This window comes from Marmota flaviventris, chromosome 1 (genome assembly GCF_047511675.1).
Source record: "Marmota flaviventris isolate mMarFla1 chromosome 1, mMarFla1.hap1, whole genome shotgun sequence".
Classification (NCBI taxonomy): Eukaryota; Metazoa; Chordata; class Mammalia; order Rodentia; family Sciuridae; genus Marmota; species Marmota flaviventris.
The window spans coordinates 205,176,576-205,196,133 of NC_092498.1; the positions used below are offsets into that span (position 1 = coordinate 205,176,576).

The 19,558-nt window shown below is 59.3% G+C and overlaps 1 protein-coding gene across 12 annotated transcripts in view; it reads right to left on the reverse strand.

Annotated features, from left to right (window-relative positions):
• The window catches only part of Crtc1 (CREB regulated transcription coactivator 1), a 74,242-nt gene that overhangs the window by 12,499 nt on the left and 42,185 nt on the right, over nt 1-19,558 (reverse strand). For 8 of the 12 annotated variants that reach the window (XM_071600941.1, XM_071600948.1, XM_071600938.1 and 5 more), the window contains exons 2-10: nt 17,661-17,777; nt 16,484-16,531; nt 14,801-14,938; nt 13,693-13,754; nt 11,570-11,664; nt 9,390-9,475; nt 6,808-6,848; nt 6,121-6,341; nt 1,695-1,828 (exon numbers count right to left, since the gene is read on the reverse strand). In XM_071600941.1, coding sequence (XP_071457042.1) covers nt 1,695-1,828; nt 6,121-6,341; nt 6,808-6,848; nt 9,390-9,475; nt 11,570-11,664; nt 13,693-13,754; nt 14,801-14,938; nt 16,484-16,531; nt 17,661-17,777 — 942 coding nt within the window. The remainder of the gene's footprint in view (nt 1-1,694; nt 1,829-6,120; nt 6,342-6,807; nt 6,849-9,389; nt 9,476-11,569; nt 11,665-13,692; nt 13,755-14,800; nt 14,939-16,483; nt 16,532-17,660; nt 17,778-19,558) is intronic. The other 4 variants (XM_027932063.2, XM_027932062.2, XM_027932061.2 and 1 more) reach the window with 1 other exon arrangement.

Consider the following 19,558-nt stretch of genomic DNA (forward strand, 5'->3'; position numbering starts at 1 on the left):
TAAATAAAATAAAGGTATTGTGTCAACTACAACTGAAAAAAAGAATTGGCAAGAGGAAAAGAAGCAGAGGGTAGTGGTGGTATTTGGAAATTCTGTGTAGAACCTCACAGCCGTGGGGCCCCTGGGGGAAGGCCCAGGGTGAGGAGGGCCAGGTCCCCATCCCATCCCCTGAGAGAGGATGGCTGCCCAAGAGCTATAGCACATGGGCACTTAGTATGCCCCGCCCCCAATAAGCAGTGGGGTTCAAGAAAGGGGCTGGGGCTGGGGCTCAATGGTAGAGCGCTCAGCGGTAGAGGCACTGGGTTTGATCCTCAGCACCATGTAAAAATAAATAAATAAATACATAAAGGTACTTTAAAATTTAAAAATTAAAAAAAGCAGCTGGGTGCAATGGCACACCTGTAACTCTAGCGGTCTGGAAGACTGAGGCAGGAGGATCGAAAGTTCAAAGCCAACCTCAGCAAAAGCAAGATACTAAGCAACCCGGTGAGACCCTGTCTTTAAACAAAATATAAAATAAGGCTGGGGATGTGGCTCAGTGGTCAAGTGCCCCGAGTTCAGTTCCTGGTACCCCCCACCCCTCAAAAAATTTTTTTAAAAAACAGTTTCAAAAAGGAAAGGGGCAGGAGGCCCAGGATCCAGACAGTCCACAAAGACACACAGCTGCAGGAGCTGGCCAGGGCTGTGTGGATTCTGACCCAGAAAGACACACTGATAAGGAGACGGAGGCATGCATGCGGTGGTCACCCGGCCCAGGCCTGGCAGCGGGAGGGGGGGATTACTGCGCATTCTGTTGTAGGTGGACGGTGCCATTGTGGCCATGTTAAAACCAGGTATTTAAAAAATAGGGACAGGTGGTAGTCAGTGGAAGAGGGCTTGCCCAGAGTGCTCGGGGCCTGGGGTCCGTCCCTGGGACGAGCAAAACAGAAACAAAGCAAAGCAAAAGATGTTGAAACAGACAGACTCCTAGGAATCCACAAACTACCAAAAACAAATCGACAAGAAACAAGAGACGTCTTATAATACGTAAGGAGATTGAACCAGTCATTAAAAAACTCCCACTAAAGACAGACCAAGAGCCAAGTGGTTTCAGTGGCAAAATGCACTGAATTTTATCAAAGATTCTGAGCAGGAATTGAAATGCTTCTTAAACTCTTCCCCTCCCCCCGCCAAAAAGGAAATAATTCCTCCCTCACTCTACAAGGTAGGATTTATCATGTCAAAGAGAAGTGACTGAAAATACTAAAATCAGAAATGAAAATGGAAAGTCCCTACTGATTTTACAGGAAGAAAAAGGACCATAAGAATATCATGAAAATTTACAACAGTGAGTTGAAAACCCGAGATGGACAGAGGGACACCAATATGAGAAGCAGAAGAGAGTCGATGGAGCCCTGTGGCAAACTGAAACAGTAAATCCAAGCTTGCTGACCATTCCATTACGGAAAAGTCAACTAGACCATGAAGAAGGGAAGCCGCTTAGTGGAGGATGCTCATGGGACCCGCAGGAGCCCCCTTCATGGCCTCTGCCCAGGTCAGGCACAGGGGACTCTAGGACCGCTGACTCGTACATTTTCCCTGTGGTTGAAAATCAACAGGGAATCTTTTGGATTCCACCGTCCCCTGAAGGGGCAGGGGCCTCTTGGAGGGGCAGAGTTGAGCCCTCACCTTCCCCACCCACCTCACCCTCGCACCTGAGTGATGGGTGACAGTGGGGACAAGGTGGGCGACACCTGCTGGGCCTGCTGCCTCCTTGCTTCTGTGCTCAGGGACAGCGGGCTGACACCAGCAGGTCGGTGCTGTGGAGAGGAGCCCGGCGTGCTCATCCCTGGAAAGGAAGAAGGGAGGCGGGGAGGACGGTGTGAGGGAGGCCAAAGCCACTCACACCCCCACAGTCACGCTGCACAGGGACAGCCCAGGTGCTCAGACAGAAGCCAGTGGGCACTTCCCAATGGCCAGAGCTGGGGAGTCCCTCCACCCGGTGCGGCCGTCTTCCTCTTGCCCTCCTAGTTGACCCCACCACTCCTCCAGCAGGGGTGTGACCCACAAACCCAATCAGCACTTCCCCACTCCTGGAGCACGATTGGTCCCCAGACAGGCATGTGACCAGGTTGATCCAATGAGAGCCTGCCTTGGGATTTTGGATGGAAACTCCAGGAAGGGCTGTCTGTTGGGGGGGCACATTCCACACAAGGAAAAGATCCACCAGCTGGAGGGCTGAAGGGGACAGGCAAGGACTGAGCCTCTCTCCAGCCAGAGTGGTATTTCCTGGCTTCAGACAATAAACCCCCTTTTTGTGCTGAAGTGGGCTCAGGTCGGAGATAGCTTTAGGCAAGTCTGTGCTGCGGCTTCCTCCACAGGCTCAGCGCTCCTCCTCCAATGAGCATGTCCGCTCCCTGAGCAGCCCCTCATGGCTCCACAGTGCCCCAATCCACGCCATCCTCCTGCACCAGAGTGCCCCCCCCAGGCTGCCCAACTCAGACCTGATTCCTTCACGTTCTCCCCGTCCCTGCAGGGGCTCCTGTCAGGAGCCTGCACCTTGCCCCTTCTTTCACCCCGGCCTCCGAGGCCCTCACCCTGAGCAATGTGATCCCCTGGATACCACTGTGGTGAAAGAGCAGGTAAGATCGAGGACAAGGTGGCAGCGGTTTGGGCTGCTGGGCTCTCCTGGGCACCATGCCAAGCACACAGCAGGCCTCATGAGAGGAACCCTGGGGCCCAGCCTGACCCACACCCACCCTGACACTCAGTTTCCCTGTCAGTGAGATGAAGATGATAACAGCTGCACTCAGGTTCACCGTGAAGCCCCAGTGAGGTCACAAGCGGGCTTGGGAGAGTCTGGCCTGCAGCCAAGGCCGGCTGAAACTGCCTGACTCACCCCGGGAGATCCGGGGCCCATCCGCCCAGGGCACCAAAGCAACTGTGTTCTGGCAGACGGGGCGGCGGGTTTACGGGTCTGTGGGAACACACCCAGCACATGCCAGGAGACGACAGGCAGTCTTCCCCATGCCCAGGGCAGCTGCTCGCTGGGGCAAGCTGGGTCATGCCTGGACTTCCCCGTGGACGCCCTGCTGGCTCTGCTCAGCTCACATGGGAGGGGGGCAGGGCTGGTGTCTGCACAGACCCTGGGCATCAGGACCAATGATGTCAAGGGGACATCAATGAAAGACCAAGCAGGAGAAGTCTGGGAGGCACCTGTTCAGAGGAAACTAGGAGTCAGGACCGCAGGCCGCCCTGTTGGGTCTGGGCACCAATTATCTTGTATGTTTGGTGGGGCCAAGGAACATTTGGTGCTCAGGTCAGGAGCAGATGTCAGGGCTTAGTAAGGGGCACAGCCTGTGCTAAGCGCTTGCAGGAGGTGGACGTGGGGCCCGTGGCTCATCATCAGCGCAGAACACTGACCTGCTGTCACCTGCCTTCTCTCTCCAAGAGAAGCTGGAAACCAACGCTTCCACACCAACTGCCTGATTTTTAAATGTGGATTTGAAGTCACACGCACGCACACAGGCACGCACACAATCATGTACCACACAAAACACACCACCAGCTGGTTTGCCCTTCGGCTGCCCACCTCCAACATCTGTCCTGAATACGAGTCTAACTCCCTGTGGGCTGCCAGGCAAGTGCCCAGCCTCACACAGGGCGGCCACCACCCCAGAGGGGCCAGTCGGGCCAGCAGGGCACACACAGCATCTTGCTATTGTATGCCTTTCAGCAACCTGGCTCACCTCTGGAGCGGGAACACGGCCAGCTGGAGGGGAACTCTGGGGCGGGCGGGCAGGGAGAGCTGCCAGGAGGGCGGGCCGGGTGGGCCAGGTGGCAGGAGCCCGCCCTGTGGCACGCAAGCCCTGCTGGCAGGCATGGCCGGCCTCGGAGCTGTGCCAGGAAGGGCCCCCAGGGCCTGCCCCTCTCCCAAAACCTGGCAAGCAGCCAGGACAAAGCTTTTGCAAATGTGAGACGCCGGGGCTGCCCCCCGCGCCTCTTCTTCCCCGTGGGGCTGGTGGTGGGGCCCAGAGAGGGTAAACACGCATGTGCGCTGGTGGCCAGCAGCTCAGGTTTATTTAAAAAGCACCCAGAAAGCAGAGTCCCTGCTCGGGAGCTGCTGCAGCGGCAGCTCCACAAACAATGGCACTGGTGTCGGGTGTTCCTGGGCCGGTGCTCAGGGCCCACACCCTGGCCGCCTCACACCTCCACGTGGGCTCTTTCCTGTGCTTGCTTAGACTGGGCGCGGGATGGAGGTGCAGGCTCTGGGGGCCTGCCAAGGACCCGCAGGCAGCGGAGGGGGAGCTCTGGCGTGGGGAGAACGGGTGTGGAAGCTGGTGGCTTCTGCACTGGCGGGGCGGGGGCACTGGCAGCCCCAGAGCTGACCTTTGGATTTTACTTTGCACAGGCCATGTGCGGGCAGGCGCCACCTGTCTGGCCAGGTCTCTGGGGGATGGAGGGAGATCAGTAGCAGGAAGCCTGCCTAGCACAGGAGAGACCTTGGTTTGATGCCCAGCAGCACGCGTGCGTGCACACACACACACACACAAACACACCTGGCATCATCTTGCCTGCCCCCTGCCCTGCTGGCACCTGCAACAGGAGCAAGCTAGGGCTTCCTGCTCGCTGCCCCACCTCGGGTGACCTGGCTCCCAGGCTGGTTAGTGTTACCCTGACATCTATCTGCAAAGCACCCAACGAGATTCCCACTCTCTCCAGACCCTGAACACCCTCCTGAGAGCCCCTTCTCCCAGGGCAGCCAGGGGGACTCTGCCAAGTATGCATTTTAGCGTGTGATGCTCTCATGGAAAAGCCTGTGTGGAGCTGCCGCTGAACCTGTAGCGGAGGCAGGATGGGCTCACGGGTGGGGAGAGTGTTGGCTTGTTCTATGGCTCTGGGTCTAACAGGGCCTGTGTCATCCACACCCGCTATGGGCCCCCCAGAAGCCCTTCTGCCTGTCCTACCACCTGGGGCATCTCTTCTCTGGAAGTCAGATGCCTGCCCCAGATGCAAATGCACACCCTAAACAGCAAACAAAGGGTATAGGTGTCATGGCAGGGACCCGGGAGGTTGAGGCCCAGTGCAAGGGACAGCTGAAGAACATGTGGCAACTCTAAGAACAAATACAGAAACGCAGCACAGCATGAGAGGTCAGGGGACAGTCAGGGGACAGGTAGGACGAGGTAGGTAAGGCGGGAGCAGCACAGGATCAGGGTAGTATGTGCAAAGGCCCTGAGTGAGTTCATCCAGCTGTGGGGCAAGCAGGGAGACGAGAAGGAGGGTGGAGGGTGACCCGGGCTCCAAAGGTTGTATGGGGAGGGAGGTGAGGCCCAACAGAGGCAGGTTATGGGCTGGTCATGTTCTAGGTCAGAGAAGAGGCTGGGCAGGGCCGAGGCAAGTGAGCAGGAGGAAGGGTCAAGCTGGGTCAGGTCCTGATGGAAGAGTTGCCGGGTCTAGATTAATAAAGGAAGGGTGTTGTGTGTGTGTGTGTGTGAGAGAGAGAGAGAGAGAACACAGGAGTTAAAGGGGATAACTCCACAGTCCTCAGGGAGCCACCAGTGGACAATCCCCAGAAAGAACAGGAACAGAGCAAAGCTGGGAGCTCCTGGGACAGGCACAGAGCCCGTGGGACGAGCCCTGGACCAGGCCAGGGGAGGAACAGGTGTAAAGAACAGGGAGGGGCCAGAATAAAATGTCACAAAGCAAGCTGTCTGACGTGATGAGGAGCAGGTCGGGCCCATTTCTGTCCCCAGTGAGGGGGTGGGGCAAGGAGGGATGGGGGACAGCATGACCCACTTCCGGAGCTCTGCTCCTAGGCTCCCCAGCCTCTCTGAAGCCACTTGGTACTCTCAAAGTTGCAACTGGACCCCTGGAGGCAGCATGCACCCCTCACACCCCACCCTTCTTTGCCCAGGCTGGGCCTAGGCGGAGGGGGGGCCTTCCCTGTCGGTCAGCCTGGCAATGCTGAGCCCCTGCGGCAGGTCTGTCACCCCTCATCTCCACCCTCCAGGTGCCTGGCACTGTGGACACGACTGTTTAGCCACCATCTGAATGGACATGCCACCTTCAGGAGACAGTCCTCTACCAAGGAGCAAAGCCCGGGCACCTCGAGCTTGGGGCCATGCTGCGGGCCCTTACCCTGGCCGGCGCCACCGATGCCCAGGTGAGTCAGGTTGGCGGCGAGGTTGCCAGTGCTGCTGGAGCTGCTCAGCGCAGGGAAGGTGGGCTCCTCGGGGTCCAGAGGGGTCGGGAGGGGGGAGGGGAAGTGGATGTTGGTCAGGTCGGGTAGGGAGCCCCCCGTGTTGTGGGTGGCGGGGATCAGGGCTGTAGTGTTTTCCTGGTCGGCGGATGGGAAGATGCTGGGGGAAGGCCAGACAGGGGCAGAGGTGAGGTCTGGGGACAGCGGCCAGCCGACCGGCCGGGTCGCCCCCAGAAACTGTGGCAGGGGCAGGAGGGGGCTATCAGGAGAATACGAGCAGGTGTAAAATGACGTTCCTCAGTCAGGTGCTGCCAGGCTCATAAGATGGCTGTCGGGGCATCACCAGTGACTTCAGGAAGCAGCCTGCCCCCAGGGAGGGGAAGGGGAGGGTGGGGACAACACTTTTCTGTTGCCCAGGGAGGGCTGTTCTCTCCAGGGACAGGGTATGTCTGAGGAGGCTCTGACTCGGGCAGCAAGGGGCTGGAACCGGCCCAAGACAGGACTTGCTGGGTGGCCACCGTGGTGTCCCTCACCAGGACGTGCAGGCTCCTGGCGGGTGGGAGCCTGGGGGAGCCCACGCAGCCCCCATGGCTGAGGGCTTGTGGGAAGGCCCTGCAGGGACTTACTTGATTCCGGGGACCTCACAGGACTTGGGCCTGGACCCCGTCTGAAAGAGAAGACAGCAGAGGCTGAGCCAGCGCCCCGGGGCCTCTTCATGTACACTGTGTGACCTTCCCACTGCGCCAAGAGCTGTTCCACGAGCACCAAGCTTATCGGCTAGGGACACTTCCAGAATACGCGGACCACGCGGGGAGGGAGAAATCCCACCTTGGCTCAGGCACTTCATATGGCACGGCTCATAGTGGCCTCTGAGTGTCCCACAGAGGACACAAGTGGCCCCACCAGGTAGAGGGGCCGAGCCCAGAGGAAGCTGAGCCTAGAGTCAAGAGTCATGTGGGGAGGCTCTTCCCACAGGCCCCACCCCAGCTCCTGCCCTTGGCAGGGAGAGGGCACAGTTCCACTCTGGCTGCTTGGTTGGTGGGGGCCACAGACAAAGGGTGACGTGGTGCCTTGTCAGAGCAGGCATCTGGGCAGAACCTGTGTGCCAGCTCCTCATGTCCCCAGGGCTTTCCATGGCAGTATGCTGTCAGCTGTGCAGAGGGGCTGCTGGGGCCCGGGTGCCCGGGGCTGAGTGCTCACCAAGCTTCCCCCACCTCTACACTGTCCCTGGACGGAGACAGCTGGGGCGCCTAGAGCATGGGTGCTTTTTTCTTGGTGGCCATGGGGCGAGTCCATGAGAAGCCACCAAAGCAGTGGAGGGCACCAGGTCAGGAAGAATGAGGTGGGCTGGGCCAGACGCCTCAACTCGGTCCAGAGGCTCCCACGAGGGGGCCTCTCCTTCCATGAGGACCTGCCCTCCTGCGACACTCAGAGGTGTGGCCCCCATCTGGTCCCAAAGCACTTCTTTGCCAAATGGGCATTCATGTGTCCATGGACCAGGGCTTGGGAAGCCTCTGGGGCAACGCCAGTTTCAGTGCTTGGCTAGGGACACTTCCAGAATACGCAGACCACGGCGGGGAGAAGAAATCCCACCTTGGTTCGGGAACTTCATATGGCACGGCCCACAGTGGTCTCTGAAAACAGGGCCACAGCCCAGCCCTGCTGCCCGGGCTTTGGACTTTCAGCAACAGAAAAGTAAACTGCGACCCCAGTGCCAGGCCTGCTGTGCTGCAGGGGCTCCCTGGCTGGGCAGGACAGCCCTGGGCGCCCCTCCCCGGCTCCCCTGTGGGCTGGCCCCAGGGAGAGGTGCCAGGGAAGCGTTTGGGCAGCAGGACTCAGTCTGCTCCTCTGTGAGTGGGGGACACGAAGGCCAGGGAGACAGGATCCTGTGGGGCCCGGGGACTGTGGCTACGGGCAGGGCCCCCAGGTCTTGTGCTTCTGACCTCATGGGCGTGACAGAGACAGTCCCGTCTCCTGAGAGGAGCCTCCAAGCGAGTCACGTTTTCTAATTTCTAGTCTGCCGCCAGCGCCTGGGACGACACTGCTGGCGAGCTTTCAGGAACCACCAGGGGGGGAAGACGCGCCCGCTGGTGGAGGGAGGCTCTGCCTGGCAGCCGCACCTTGGGTACAGGGGTGGCAGGGAGCCAGCAGGCGCCAGGCCTCCGCAGCAAATGCCCAGGGACGGGTTTCTACGGGGCCAGGGGCTCCGCATGCTGGAGTGGACAGTCCCTCCAGGACCCGCGTCTGCACCACCCGCGGGCGCCAGCTTTCTTAGGGATACTTTGAAAAGCCTTCCACGAACTTTACGGGAGACATGAACGGGTTTCTGAAGTACTGAAGAGCCACTCCTCATTCTCCGCCATCCCTAGGGCCCCTCCGAGGCAATAGCCTGTTTTGCTCTCTGTAATGGAAAGGTGACATCCAGCTGCGCCAACGGACCAGGACCTACTTTTCGGCTTTACCAGACATTTAGTGGTTGTGCGGTTTCATTCGGGTTAGACTTTTTTGCTTTTTCTCTTCCTGATTTGTGTGGTGCTGAGGGCGACTGCTGCACCCTGAGCCCCCCCCTCTCAAGCACCCCCATCCTGACCTTGCGAGGTAACTGCATTACCACGAGTGTCTCTTATTTCCTCAGAATTCCTTTTAAAATCCCAACTCAGAGCGACTGGGGGTCATCTCATAACAAACCCCCGCTAACATTCGGGTGGTTCCCGCTTATTCCGAAAGCTCTGCATAAGCGCTTCTAAATGCACCCCCTCGCTACAACTGCATTCCCAAGGGGGGAGTTCCTGTGTCAACACCCCTGAAAAGCCTCCTAGGGCGGCTGCTCCATTTCTTTCTTGGAGGGAGAAGCGGTTTTTCTCCTTTTGGAGACAGGTGTCCCTTCAGTTGCCCAGGGGGGGTCTCACACTCACCGTCCTCCTGCCCCACACCCAGGTGGCCGTGGCAGGGCTGGCATGGGCCATCTGTGCTGCTCTACTTTCTGCTGAAACCTGACCAGCCACGGGTTTTAACGGGTGGCTTCTGCCGTGTGACAGTCCTGCTGTTAGCATTAAGCAGGCTTAAGGGCCCCCGGAACCCAAGCACAGGCAAATCTGTGCGGGGGCAGGTCTGGGAGGGCGACCCACCTCCACGCGTCACTCTGTTATCTCGTCCCGGCCTGGCCTGAAGGAGCAAGGAACAGGCCTCCGGAGCCCCGGGCTCTTACCTTCTTGGTGTCCCACGCTTGCTTGGGAAGGTTTTTATCTGCTTCGGTCGTGGTCTCCTCCATTCCTGGGACTGTTAATAGTAAGACTGGGACAGGGGAGGGGGACACTCAGAAAGAGGACAACCTCCCTGACGGCCAGGGCCGGGGTGAAGCTGGAACTTTCCTCATGGTAATTTCTGGGGCTTCTACTAAAGTTACAAAAAAGGGTCTCATTTTTTAAAAGATCAGATAAGCCCGAGAATCTGTATCTTACAAAGAAATAAAAACCAAAGCCCTGGAGCCCGCGGCCGTGTCGAGTCCGCCTCCTGGCACTGACCCGGCCTCCGTGGCACCTCCATGGGCAGCAGACAGCGTAGTCTGTGTGGGCGGCTGCCCCCACACACAGACGTCTTCTCCCACCTGGGCTGCTCCCCCTCTCGGTGCTGGCTGGGCTCCTCTTGGGCCACCAGCACCGAGCACAGGGGGTCAGCCACTAGGCCTGATGTCAGCAGGCACAAGGACAGCAGCCTTGTGAGTCAGCTGTGACGACTGTTCTAAGACAGAGGGTCCAGAAGGATGGAGGGACAGAACGGAGGAACAGGATGGCATCACTCAGATCAGCCACAGCTGAAGCCTGTTCCTTAGACTTTCAGTCGAGGCAAGAGTGCCCGCTGCCCCGCCTCTGTACCTGCTAGAGGTGCTATTTTTTCATTCGCCTCTGAGCACGCCATGAGGAACCAGCCAGATCTGTCACACACTCTGTGACACGTGGGCTGGCAGGTGTGGCGAGACGCAGAGGAACTCCAACCCTGGCACTGCCTGGGCCCCTCTTGGGAGCACAGGGATGAGTGATGCCTCTGATTGTGACTCCAAGACCAGCTGGATTCTGAGCAGCAAGAGTCTGGGTCTTGCCTTCCTCCCATGGTCACAGAGCGTCCTCAGGGACAGTGACATCCTTGTGCCTGCCTACCCCCTAAAAGCCCTGTGCTTGCGGGGACCCACCAGGACAGGCAGCAATCTGAGGAGAGTCTCGTTGCTGGCCACAGAAAGAAGGCCCCAGGCGGTGCCTGCAGGCCGGGGGGAGGTGACCCAGGCTGGCACCCCAGAACCTGCCCTTCTACCTCCTGTACCTGTTGCCTGCCTGTTGGGACTCCCAGGACCCAGGTTCCAGTGACAATCCTATCGGCAGGGTCTCCTGACACATTTATACACCCACCCGGTGAAACACTATCACAAAAAAAGAGGCACCTGGGCATTTCACTCCAGGTCACTCTATGGCTTCGGGGTCTCAGGCCAGATGACATGCACGTGGGGCTTCCTGGACATGGCCTCACAGCGTCGACAACCCCTCTCTAGATGACACTACCCAGCTCTGCTTTCACTGTTTTGGTTCTGGGGTTGAGCCCAGGGTCACTTAGCTGCTGAGCCACACCCCCAGTCCTTTTTTGTTTTTTATTTTGAGACAGGGTCTTACTAAGTTGCTCAGGGCCTCGCTAAGTTGCTGAGGCTGGCTTTGAACTTGGATCTTCTTGTCTGAGCTTTCCAAATTAATGGATTACAGGCGTGTGCCACTGCACCTGGCAGCTCCCCAGTCTCTAAAACATCTACTCGCCTTGAAGGTTCCCAGGATGCTGCCTCCATGCCTGGCTCCAGGGCAGAGCTGAGGACCTGGGCACAGCGGCCTGGAGAGGAGGCACCTAGCGAGAGCTGGGGAGAGACGGGCCCTTTCTCACCCGCTATAGCCAGGATGAGCTCAGGAGCTGCAGGGGACAGTTCTTAGCAGCACAGCTGGAAAGTAGTCCAGTGTGAAATCCTAGATCAAGCAGTGCCTGAAGCTAGAGGTCCGACCCTAGACTGCAGTCCTGAGCTGGTAAATGCCCCTTTTACAGGCTCACTGCCCCTGCATTTGAAAGAATTATTTGAACAGCACCCAGTCTTCACGGCCCTACCCTGAATCCATGAATCCTGGACTCTCATGTATTTGCAAGGCTTTCTCTGCCTAGAAAACTCCCATGCATCCTTTAAAACCCAATCCAAGCAGCCCCACTCTGAAGTTTCCCTGAGCCCCTCTCCTTGTCCTTGGCACAGACTGGGTCCTTCTTTGAAAGCCTGTCCACCCATGGACTGCCAACCTCCAGAGCACAAGGGCCACCTGCTGGGCTTGCCTGACCCCAGCAAAGACACCGAGTCCCCTCTCATACCTCTTTTCTGGTGTGCATCCTGAGATCCACCTGTAAAGGATTCTGACTGGGTCGGCGTCATTGTGCTCTGGTGAAGGGCGGAGTCTGAATTGGTCCTGGGGGAGAGGGGAGAGACAGTGAGACCCCCCCAGAATGAAGAGGAGTCATGACCACAGCCACACTACAGCCCTGGCACTATGTGCCCTGCCCAGGACATACCCCATGGGACAGGGTGGCAGATGTAGTCATTTTTCAAACTGCTGCACCTGAGCAGAAGGACATCATTTTGAACAGGACCACTGGACTCAGGCAGTTTTTGTCCACAAAGCCCACTGAAATCCAGATCAACAGCAAAGCTGTCCCTCTGTTCCCAACTGCCCCTGCCTGCCCCTTCAGTAGGGAGTTCTGGCTTCAGGGACAGGATGGCCCTTCCTGTTGAAATTCCCAGAGGGAGCCTGATGGTCCCACAGGGACCTGGCCTTAAGGGGTTTGAGTGTGCAGCCTGTCACTAGGTCCCCTCCTGGTGACAAACACAAGTGGGTGAGTATCTCCTCTAGATGCTCAGTCTCAAACATGCTATGATGGATAGAAAGGGAGGTTCAGAGAGACCCCTGGGTGCCCCCTTGGTGGGAAACCGACTGGGGAGGGGCAGTCCTGCTCCAACCGGTTGGACCCTGGAAGGAACCTGGTAGAGACTCCGTCCTGGGAACTCCCGTGGGGAAACTGACAAGAAAGGCCAGGGTGAGCCAGGCATGATGGCCCACGCCTGTAATCCCAGCAGCTCAGGAGGCTGAGGCAGGAGGATTGCAAGTTCAAAGCTAGCCTCAGAGTATTAGCCAGTGAGTCCCTGTCTCTAAATAAAAGAAAAAAAGGGCTGGGGATGTGGCTCTGTGGGTTCAATCCCTGGTACCAAAAAAAAAAAAAAAGACCAGGGTCAGCCAATCTGTTCCCAGCTAGAAGTGCCTCGAGGGAGGGTCCCCAGAACAACTCCTAGACAGGAAAATGGGGGTCCAACTGCAGAGCTGTCAATCCAAGGAGGAGACTAAGGGCCAATGTGCGCCCAGTGGAGATATCCCAGCCTCTAAGAGTGACTAGAGAAAACGTGGTCCAAGGAGAAAAGGATACAATGGCGCAGGTTAAAGGAGTCTTGAACCCTGGATCCTAGCCCTGCCCCCAACCAGCTGTGTGTCCCTGAGTCAGTGTTCTGGCTTCTCTGTGCTCAATGTCTATGTCTAAAATGGGAAAACAGCAGAAGCCACACAGTTGTCTGTTGTGTATCAGCTAATGTGTGCTTGGTGGATACTTAACTACGTGACTGTATCATGTCATGAAATTATGTGTGCGCGTGTGCACATATAGTTGTGCGTGTGGTGTGCATGTGTATCCAGTTGTCTTTCCATATCTGTTCCTTGGAAAGTTGGTCCCAGGATCCTCCTCAGACACCAATATCCATGAATGCTCAAGTCCCTTCTATGAAATGGCATCTGTGTAGACTCTAAGCACATCTGTAGATGACTTATAGCACCTAATGCACCATGAATGCTATGCAGAGTTCTAAAGATGTGACTTTTTCTCTTCTATACACCTTTATGCATTTTCCTAGTCTTCTAGCACAAGCCTAGAAAACTTTTTTAAGGGGGCAGGGTAGCGGGGATCGAACTCAGGGGCACTGGACCACACCCCGAGCCCTATTTTGGATTTTATTTAGAGACAGGGTCCCTCTGAGTTGCTTAGTGCCTCGCTTTTGCTGAGGCTGGTTTTGAACTTTGATCCTCCTGCCTCAGCCTCCAGAGCCGCTGGGATGACACGTATGCGCCGCTGCACTCAGCCTGTAACAAGTGCATCTTCAATAATTTGTTCGGTAACATGAAAAACTGCTCATCAAGCATCAAATGAAACAGCAAGTGGCAATTTGGGGTAAAGAAAATAAAGAAACAGACAAAAGTGAGGACGGGTTGAAGATCCCCTAGGCAGAGCGCTGGCATTATAGAGTGACAGTGATTTCTAGAAACTCGGGGATGTGTCTTCGTTTTCTCATTTTGAGTAACTCCGCCCTCACGGCTTTTCTATGCACTACTATGGTGAAAGTTTAGTTTTGTTCCCACCGAGTGGGTGGGGGCTGGGAGCCAGCTCTGCCCACTGACCTCCTCCAGCTGGTGTCCGCGGGTGGTGACAGATACACGGAGCCGTATGGACAGCTGTCGGCGTGAGTGTGAGTTAAGGGGACGCACGGTGGGCTTGGGCCTGCCTGCACCGAAGTGCTCGTGGCCACTGAGCAGGAAGACCCCTGCAGCCCAGCGGCCCTGCTGCTGGAGCTGCAGGAGTGGCGGCCAGGCCTGCACACAGCTGGGGCCGGCGGGGCGGGGTGTCCACTGCTGCCTCACAGGCGCTTCCTGCCGGCCTTTCCTGCCTGGCTGTGAGCAGCCCAGGCCACAGGGGCTCCCCGGGGGTGCGGCCCCACTCCACCTACCACTCAACGCTGTCCTCTTGCAAGTGCACGTGCGGCCTGCACCCCGTCCAAGAGGGGCCTGCACCGTGAAGCCGGCCGCAGGCACAGCGGGGAGTCTGGTTCAGCTGACCCTGGTCTCGCCTCTTAATTCTGGGCTGATGGGGCCTGAGGGTCCGGTCTGGGACTCAGCTGGTTGTGCTTCCCCAGCCCGCGGAAACGAGCGGCAGAGAGCAGGCGTCTGCTCTGCAGAGCTGGGGGTCCCAGGAACCACCTGAGGCTGCTCAGATGCTGGTGCTGGGGGCCCGGCTGGCGGAGCACCAAGGGGTGGCTGAGCTGGGGCGGGGGGAATCTGGCAGATCTCTGCTTGGCCGCGGAACAGATGCAAATTTTACATACGTCTTGTAGAAATGGAGCCACCCGCAGACCCTTCCCTCAGCTGCCTGGGCTGGGCACCCCATGCACTGCCCACGAGGGCCCCATCAGCCTACAGTCCTGAGACACGGGCTCCCACTCATGGCCCTCTGGGCCCCACTGCCTTGCTAGGACCCTCTGTGGGCCAGTGTCTCCTGCCTCAGCTCCTGCCTTGGGGAGGCGCTCCCTGGGCCACCCTAGCTCCAAGGGGTCAGAACAAAGGCTCCTTGGCTTGTGGCACTGCCTGCTCTAGGAAGCCCCCTGGGTGGCTGAGTCCATCTCCGGAGCCAGCAGCAGGCCCCCCATCAGCAACTGCAGGCCAACTCGGGGTCGTGTAGCTGCTGACCGGGGGACCCCATCCCTGCCTACATGTTCTCCGGGAAAAAGGATATCTGCCGTCCATGTTTGTCCACTGACAGGGGCCGGCGGTGCGGGGAGCCAAGCCGGCCACGTTCCCGATACACTCGGTCCACTAGCCCATGATGTCGGGTGGTCCGGCTGGTGTCCAGGCCTGAGGACTGGAAGGGTGTCTGGGAACAAGGAGGGGGTGGGGGGAAATTGAAACAGAGAAACCCAAACAGTGATTTTCAACTGTGACCTGGTATCTCCCCCCGCTCTGCCCCAGGATCTAATCTCAGGGCCACCCACTCCAGAGACACCCTTGGATACCATTCTGAAGGCTGAGACGGGTGTCTCTGAGGCCCCAGCTCCCCAGCCCTCCGAGCACTGGGGATGGGGGTGCGAGAGCTGGCAGGGTGTCTGGTGCCGGGGACAGGCGTGCAGTGCAGCTGGCATGCACGGGCCAGGCAGAGCGGCACAAGCTCGGGGCCCAGTGCTGGCCAGGGTGCCAGGGGTGCGGCGGCCTGAGCAACCTCCGCCCCGGCCTTACCAGGTGCACACAGGCCTCCGCCCTCTCCCTCAGGGCCCGACGGCCTTCTATGCCCTGCTGCGTCATCCCTGGAGGGGCTGCCAAGGGAGGGCCGGGGGCTTCTGCAGAGAACTGCTGCTGGCCCACCTGGCCAAGCGCTGCTCCCAGGCGGCTTCCTAGTTAAGCCCAAGGCTGCTCCTCACGGAAACTGGGCCTCACACACCCTCCTCACCACCTTAGCCAGGCGCCACCCAGAGCCCTGGCCCACAACTTCACCGGATGGGGCTTCCTTCCAGCACCTGGGGTTTGCACGAGGTCCCCAGCCAGGCCTTGCCCCTGCCAGGCTCTGTGCGCCAGGGGCCGCTGGGAGCCTGCACTCTGCCTACCCTGGCCCTGCGCTGCCCTCTTACCATCTGACCAGAGCCAGGTCAGCTGCCTCTGCCAGTTCTGGACACGGTGGGTCCCCCTACCTAGCCATCTGGTCCCTGGCCCTGCTGTCTTCTCTGGGCAGTTGAGCAAAAGGCAACCCTGGGGTTCAACGAACCGCCCCTTCCAGGACAAAGTCAGTGTCCGGAACTGCTGTCCTTTCCCACCTACCAGGGCTCAGGGCTGCCTGTCCAGGGGACTCAATGGGGACTCCCAAATCTGCCTTTCACCCAGTGGAGACCCTGCTGGCTTGGGTATTGCTACACTTCTGTCCCCAAGAGGCTCGCTGTGGGGCCTAGAGGGCAGGGCCACTTATCTTTCAGAAAGTCTGAAACCCAAAGGGGAAACCAAGGCGGCTGAAGCCGAGCCAGAGGGGAACGGAGCTGGGCCAGCCACGCCCCAGCTCACCAAGCCCTGCCTGCTGGCCCCACGAGACACGTGCACACGCGGACGTGCATGTGTTTGGAGGGATGGACCATGCAGCGCTGGGGGCACATGCTCGGATTCTGCTCAGGGGGACCCCAGACTGGGATATGCAGACGTGGCATCTGCCCCAGGCAGACCCCAAGTGTGGGGCGTGGGGGCTCTTGATGCAACCATACATATTTCCCGAGACAGGAGTGGGGAGCAGATCCATTTCCATTTGGTGGACAGGATGTCTCCCTGGGAGCCACAGGGGCAGCCACATGGGGGACTGGGGGACACCAGCAACCTCACACATGTCAGGGTCTTGCAGGCTGGCGCTGGGGATGCCACGGCCTCAGCCTGGGGGCTCAATTACCAGAGAGACAGGAGCCGCTGCCAGGGCCTCCCCCAGAAATCCGCTGGGCTGAAAATGCAAAGAACCGAGACTCTGAGATGCCCAGCAGGCAGGACGCGTGGGCCCCAGGCCATGAGCCTCCCGCGACAGATGCCCAGGAGGACCCCACACCCCATGCCTGAGAGGGCTTGGTCTGGGCCCCATGTGGGGCTGAGCAGAGGAGATGCCCAGAGAGACGTCCTTCTGGAAGGAAGAAGAGATGCAGAAACAGAGGAAGGGAGAGCTGGGGGGTGGGGCGGGGAGACCCGACTCAGCAAGGGCCTCAACCGGGAGGACGCAGGGAACCAGAGAGGAGAGCCCTGAGCATCTGCTAGATGAGGCGCCCTGAGGAACCGATCCCGGCAGACCCCAAGCCAGCCTGCGGTGGCACCCATCCCTGCCACGGTGTGAGACACTGAGCTCCTGGGAGACGGCCCTCAGTTCCACCAGGCCTGCCAGCACTCAGGGACAGGGCTATTTCCACAACTCTCCGCAGCACTGGACGGCAGTGTGATCACTGGGGGGACCTGTCCATGCAGAGCCCAGACACTGCCCTGAAGGTGGCCCTGAATCACAGCCTGACCCCACCACCGGCTCCTGCTTCCACCTGCAGACCAGAGGCCAGGCAGAGGATCCTGGGACCTTATCTCCCGTTGTATTCGATAAGGCCGTGTGCAGCGGCCTGCAGCCTGCGGGAGCCGCTGTGTGGGTCTCTGCCAAGAAACGTTTGCAGACAAGTGGGGTCAGGCGGCCGGGCCTCCTTCTGAGAAATGCTGGGCTTGTGGATTAGTGAGGCGGGACCGAGCCAAGCCCCAGAGGCCCTGAGCACTTCCCGCTGCCGCACAGCAGGCGGACAGGTGTAGGGGCTGCTGGAATGCTCACGGGCGGCCAGACGGGGGCTCGCTTTGGGGTCTGCTCACAGGGGACAGGCTGGCGGACAGGCAAGTGAACCAGGGCTGAAGCGCTGCTTCCTAATGTCCCCAGTACAGAAAAAGAGTAGGCAGGGGAAGGGAGGGCTCAGGCGATTGTCGGGTGACCTCAACTGCCCTCAGAGTCCACAGCACATGCTCTGTGGTGAGGGAAGGGTCAGAGCTGGACCAACTTCAGGTGGGAGGCTATAGGGGCTCCCCCAGGGGAGGCAGTGCTGCAGGGGGCTCACCTGGAAGGACAGGTCCATGGTGCCACTCCCGATCTGGTTCACGTTGGGCAGGGAGCCTCCGTAGTACTGGCCACGGCTCGGGCCCAGTTGCAGGAACTGGGACTTCTGAAGCTGAAGCTGCAAAAGACGAGTTGCCCGCTGTCGTGAGGGAGGGGGTACCTCCGAGTGCACCTCACAGAGCCCCAGCCCCCAGGGTGCCCACAGGACCTAGGCGATGAGGTGCACATCCACCAGGAAGACTGCAGGGTCCTCAACAAGGTCAACTGTCTCATGACCAAAAATGACCGAAGAATCTGGAGGCACTGGAATGGTCCTCCTGAGGCAGGAAGCACCCCCAAGGAAGCCCATGATCGTGAACCTGGGGAGCAGCTGCCTCTCTGGCTGCCCCAGCAGGCAAGCAAAGGAGCGAGAAGACCACAGACACCAGCCCAAGAGGAGCCCTGCACCCAGGGGAGCCACTTCTTGTCCTGGCTGCGGATGGAACCCTGGACCTGGGAAACCATTTTTCCAATGGCCTGAATCAGAGAGCGGTGTCTCCAAAGGACAATGACGCCTTTCAAGGAGTAGCCCTTCGGATCCCTGTGGCAGCCTACTCAAGACCAGGGTGGCTGAGCGAGTCCCTTAGACCCAGCCCGAGTTCTTGGGAGTCTTGCCCATGTCCCCAGGCTCCTTCTGGGTATCCCGCGGGCCTCGCTGAAGCTGGCCCAGCCAGGCACCTTCATGGGGCGGTGTCCCTGCTGCTCACTCCACAGCGACCAGCACTCGGCGCAAGGCCTGCAGCTGCCTGACTGACCCTGCTGCCCCAGAACAGGGCGGAGAGGTGGTCCCGCCTCCCCACCAGGCTGATTCTAATCTGCAGGGAGCAAAGGCAGAGGTCCCTGGCCCGGGTGGCAAGATGACCTTCAGGGACGATGGCCCACAATCCCTACCCGGCCACCGGGAAGGCGGCTGCCATGGTGCAAGGTGGGAGCAGTGTCGGCTGCGGCCCGGCAGGGGCGGTTGCTAGGTCCACTCTGTGTACACAACAAGGCCGGCTCGCGTTCCCTCACAAACAGCTCCTGGCAGGCTCGGGAGCTGGCCGCCTGGCTGCTTGCTCTCCCACGCCAGCCCCAGCTTCCTGGGGGGCCTCGGACACCGGAGGGGGAAGCGAAGCTCGGGAACTGGCTGAGCGCCCAGCAGAGCACCTCGCCCAGGTAAACAGCTGCTTCCTGTGAGCTGCAGTGGGGCTGAGCGCGAGATTAACCTCGTGTGCTCCTGGGTGGCTCTCCGCACCTGCACAGCCTGGCCCGGGGTCAGGCTGGGAGGCCCCGGCCCACAGTGGCTGCCCGTCAGCCACGCCCACCAAGAACACCCCACTGCGTCCCTCCTGGCAGACATGCGAGACAAACAGGCCAGCTGCAGGCCAGAAGGGGAGGCCAGGCAGGGTGGGTGGGGCCCCTGCAGCTCCTGTCCCCCGGCTCTGCTTGGGCACAGGTCCCTTCCGACCTCCCACGACCTCATCCACATCCTCCTGTGTCAGAGCTGTAGGGCAGGAGCCCGTGCTCTGTCCACTTTTTGTGGACCTTGTGGCCTCTGAGGCCTAAGCCCTCCACCCCTCCAGGTCTCGGCTTCCCCTTCCCTAGACTCAGTCACAGGGCGCATCTGTGCGCAGAGGTCGGGCACGAATGGAGGCGCTCATCGGCTCGTGCTGTCCACGCAGGAGACCCGGCGTCAGCAAGAGCCCGAGGCCAACCTGCTGATCCTCTCATAGGATCGGACACTGACAGGATGCTCCCAGCCCCCAGGTCCCACCTGTGTCCAAACCTCTTTCCTGTGATGCCCCAACCCAGCAGGTCTGGACTGAATGTCATGGAGGACGGTTGTCACTGAGTGCTACATGCCTACTTGAGAGGCTGAGC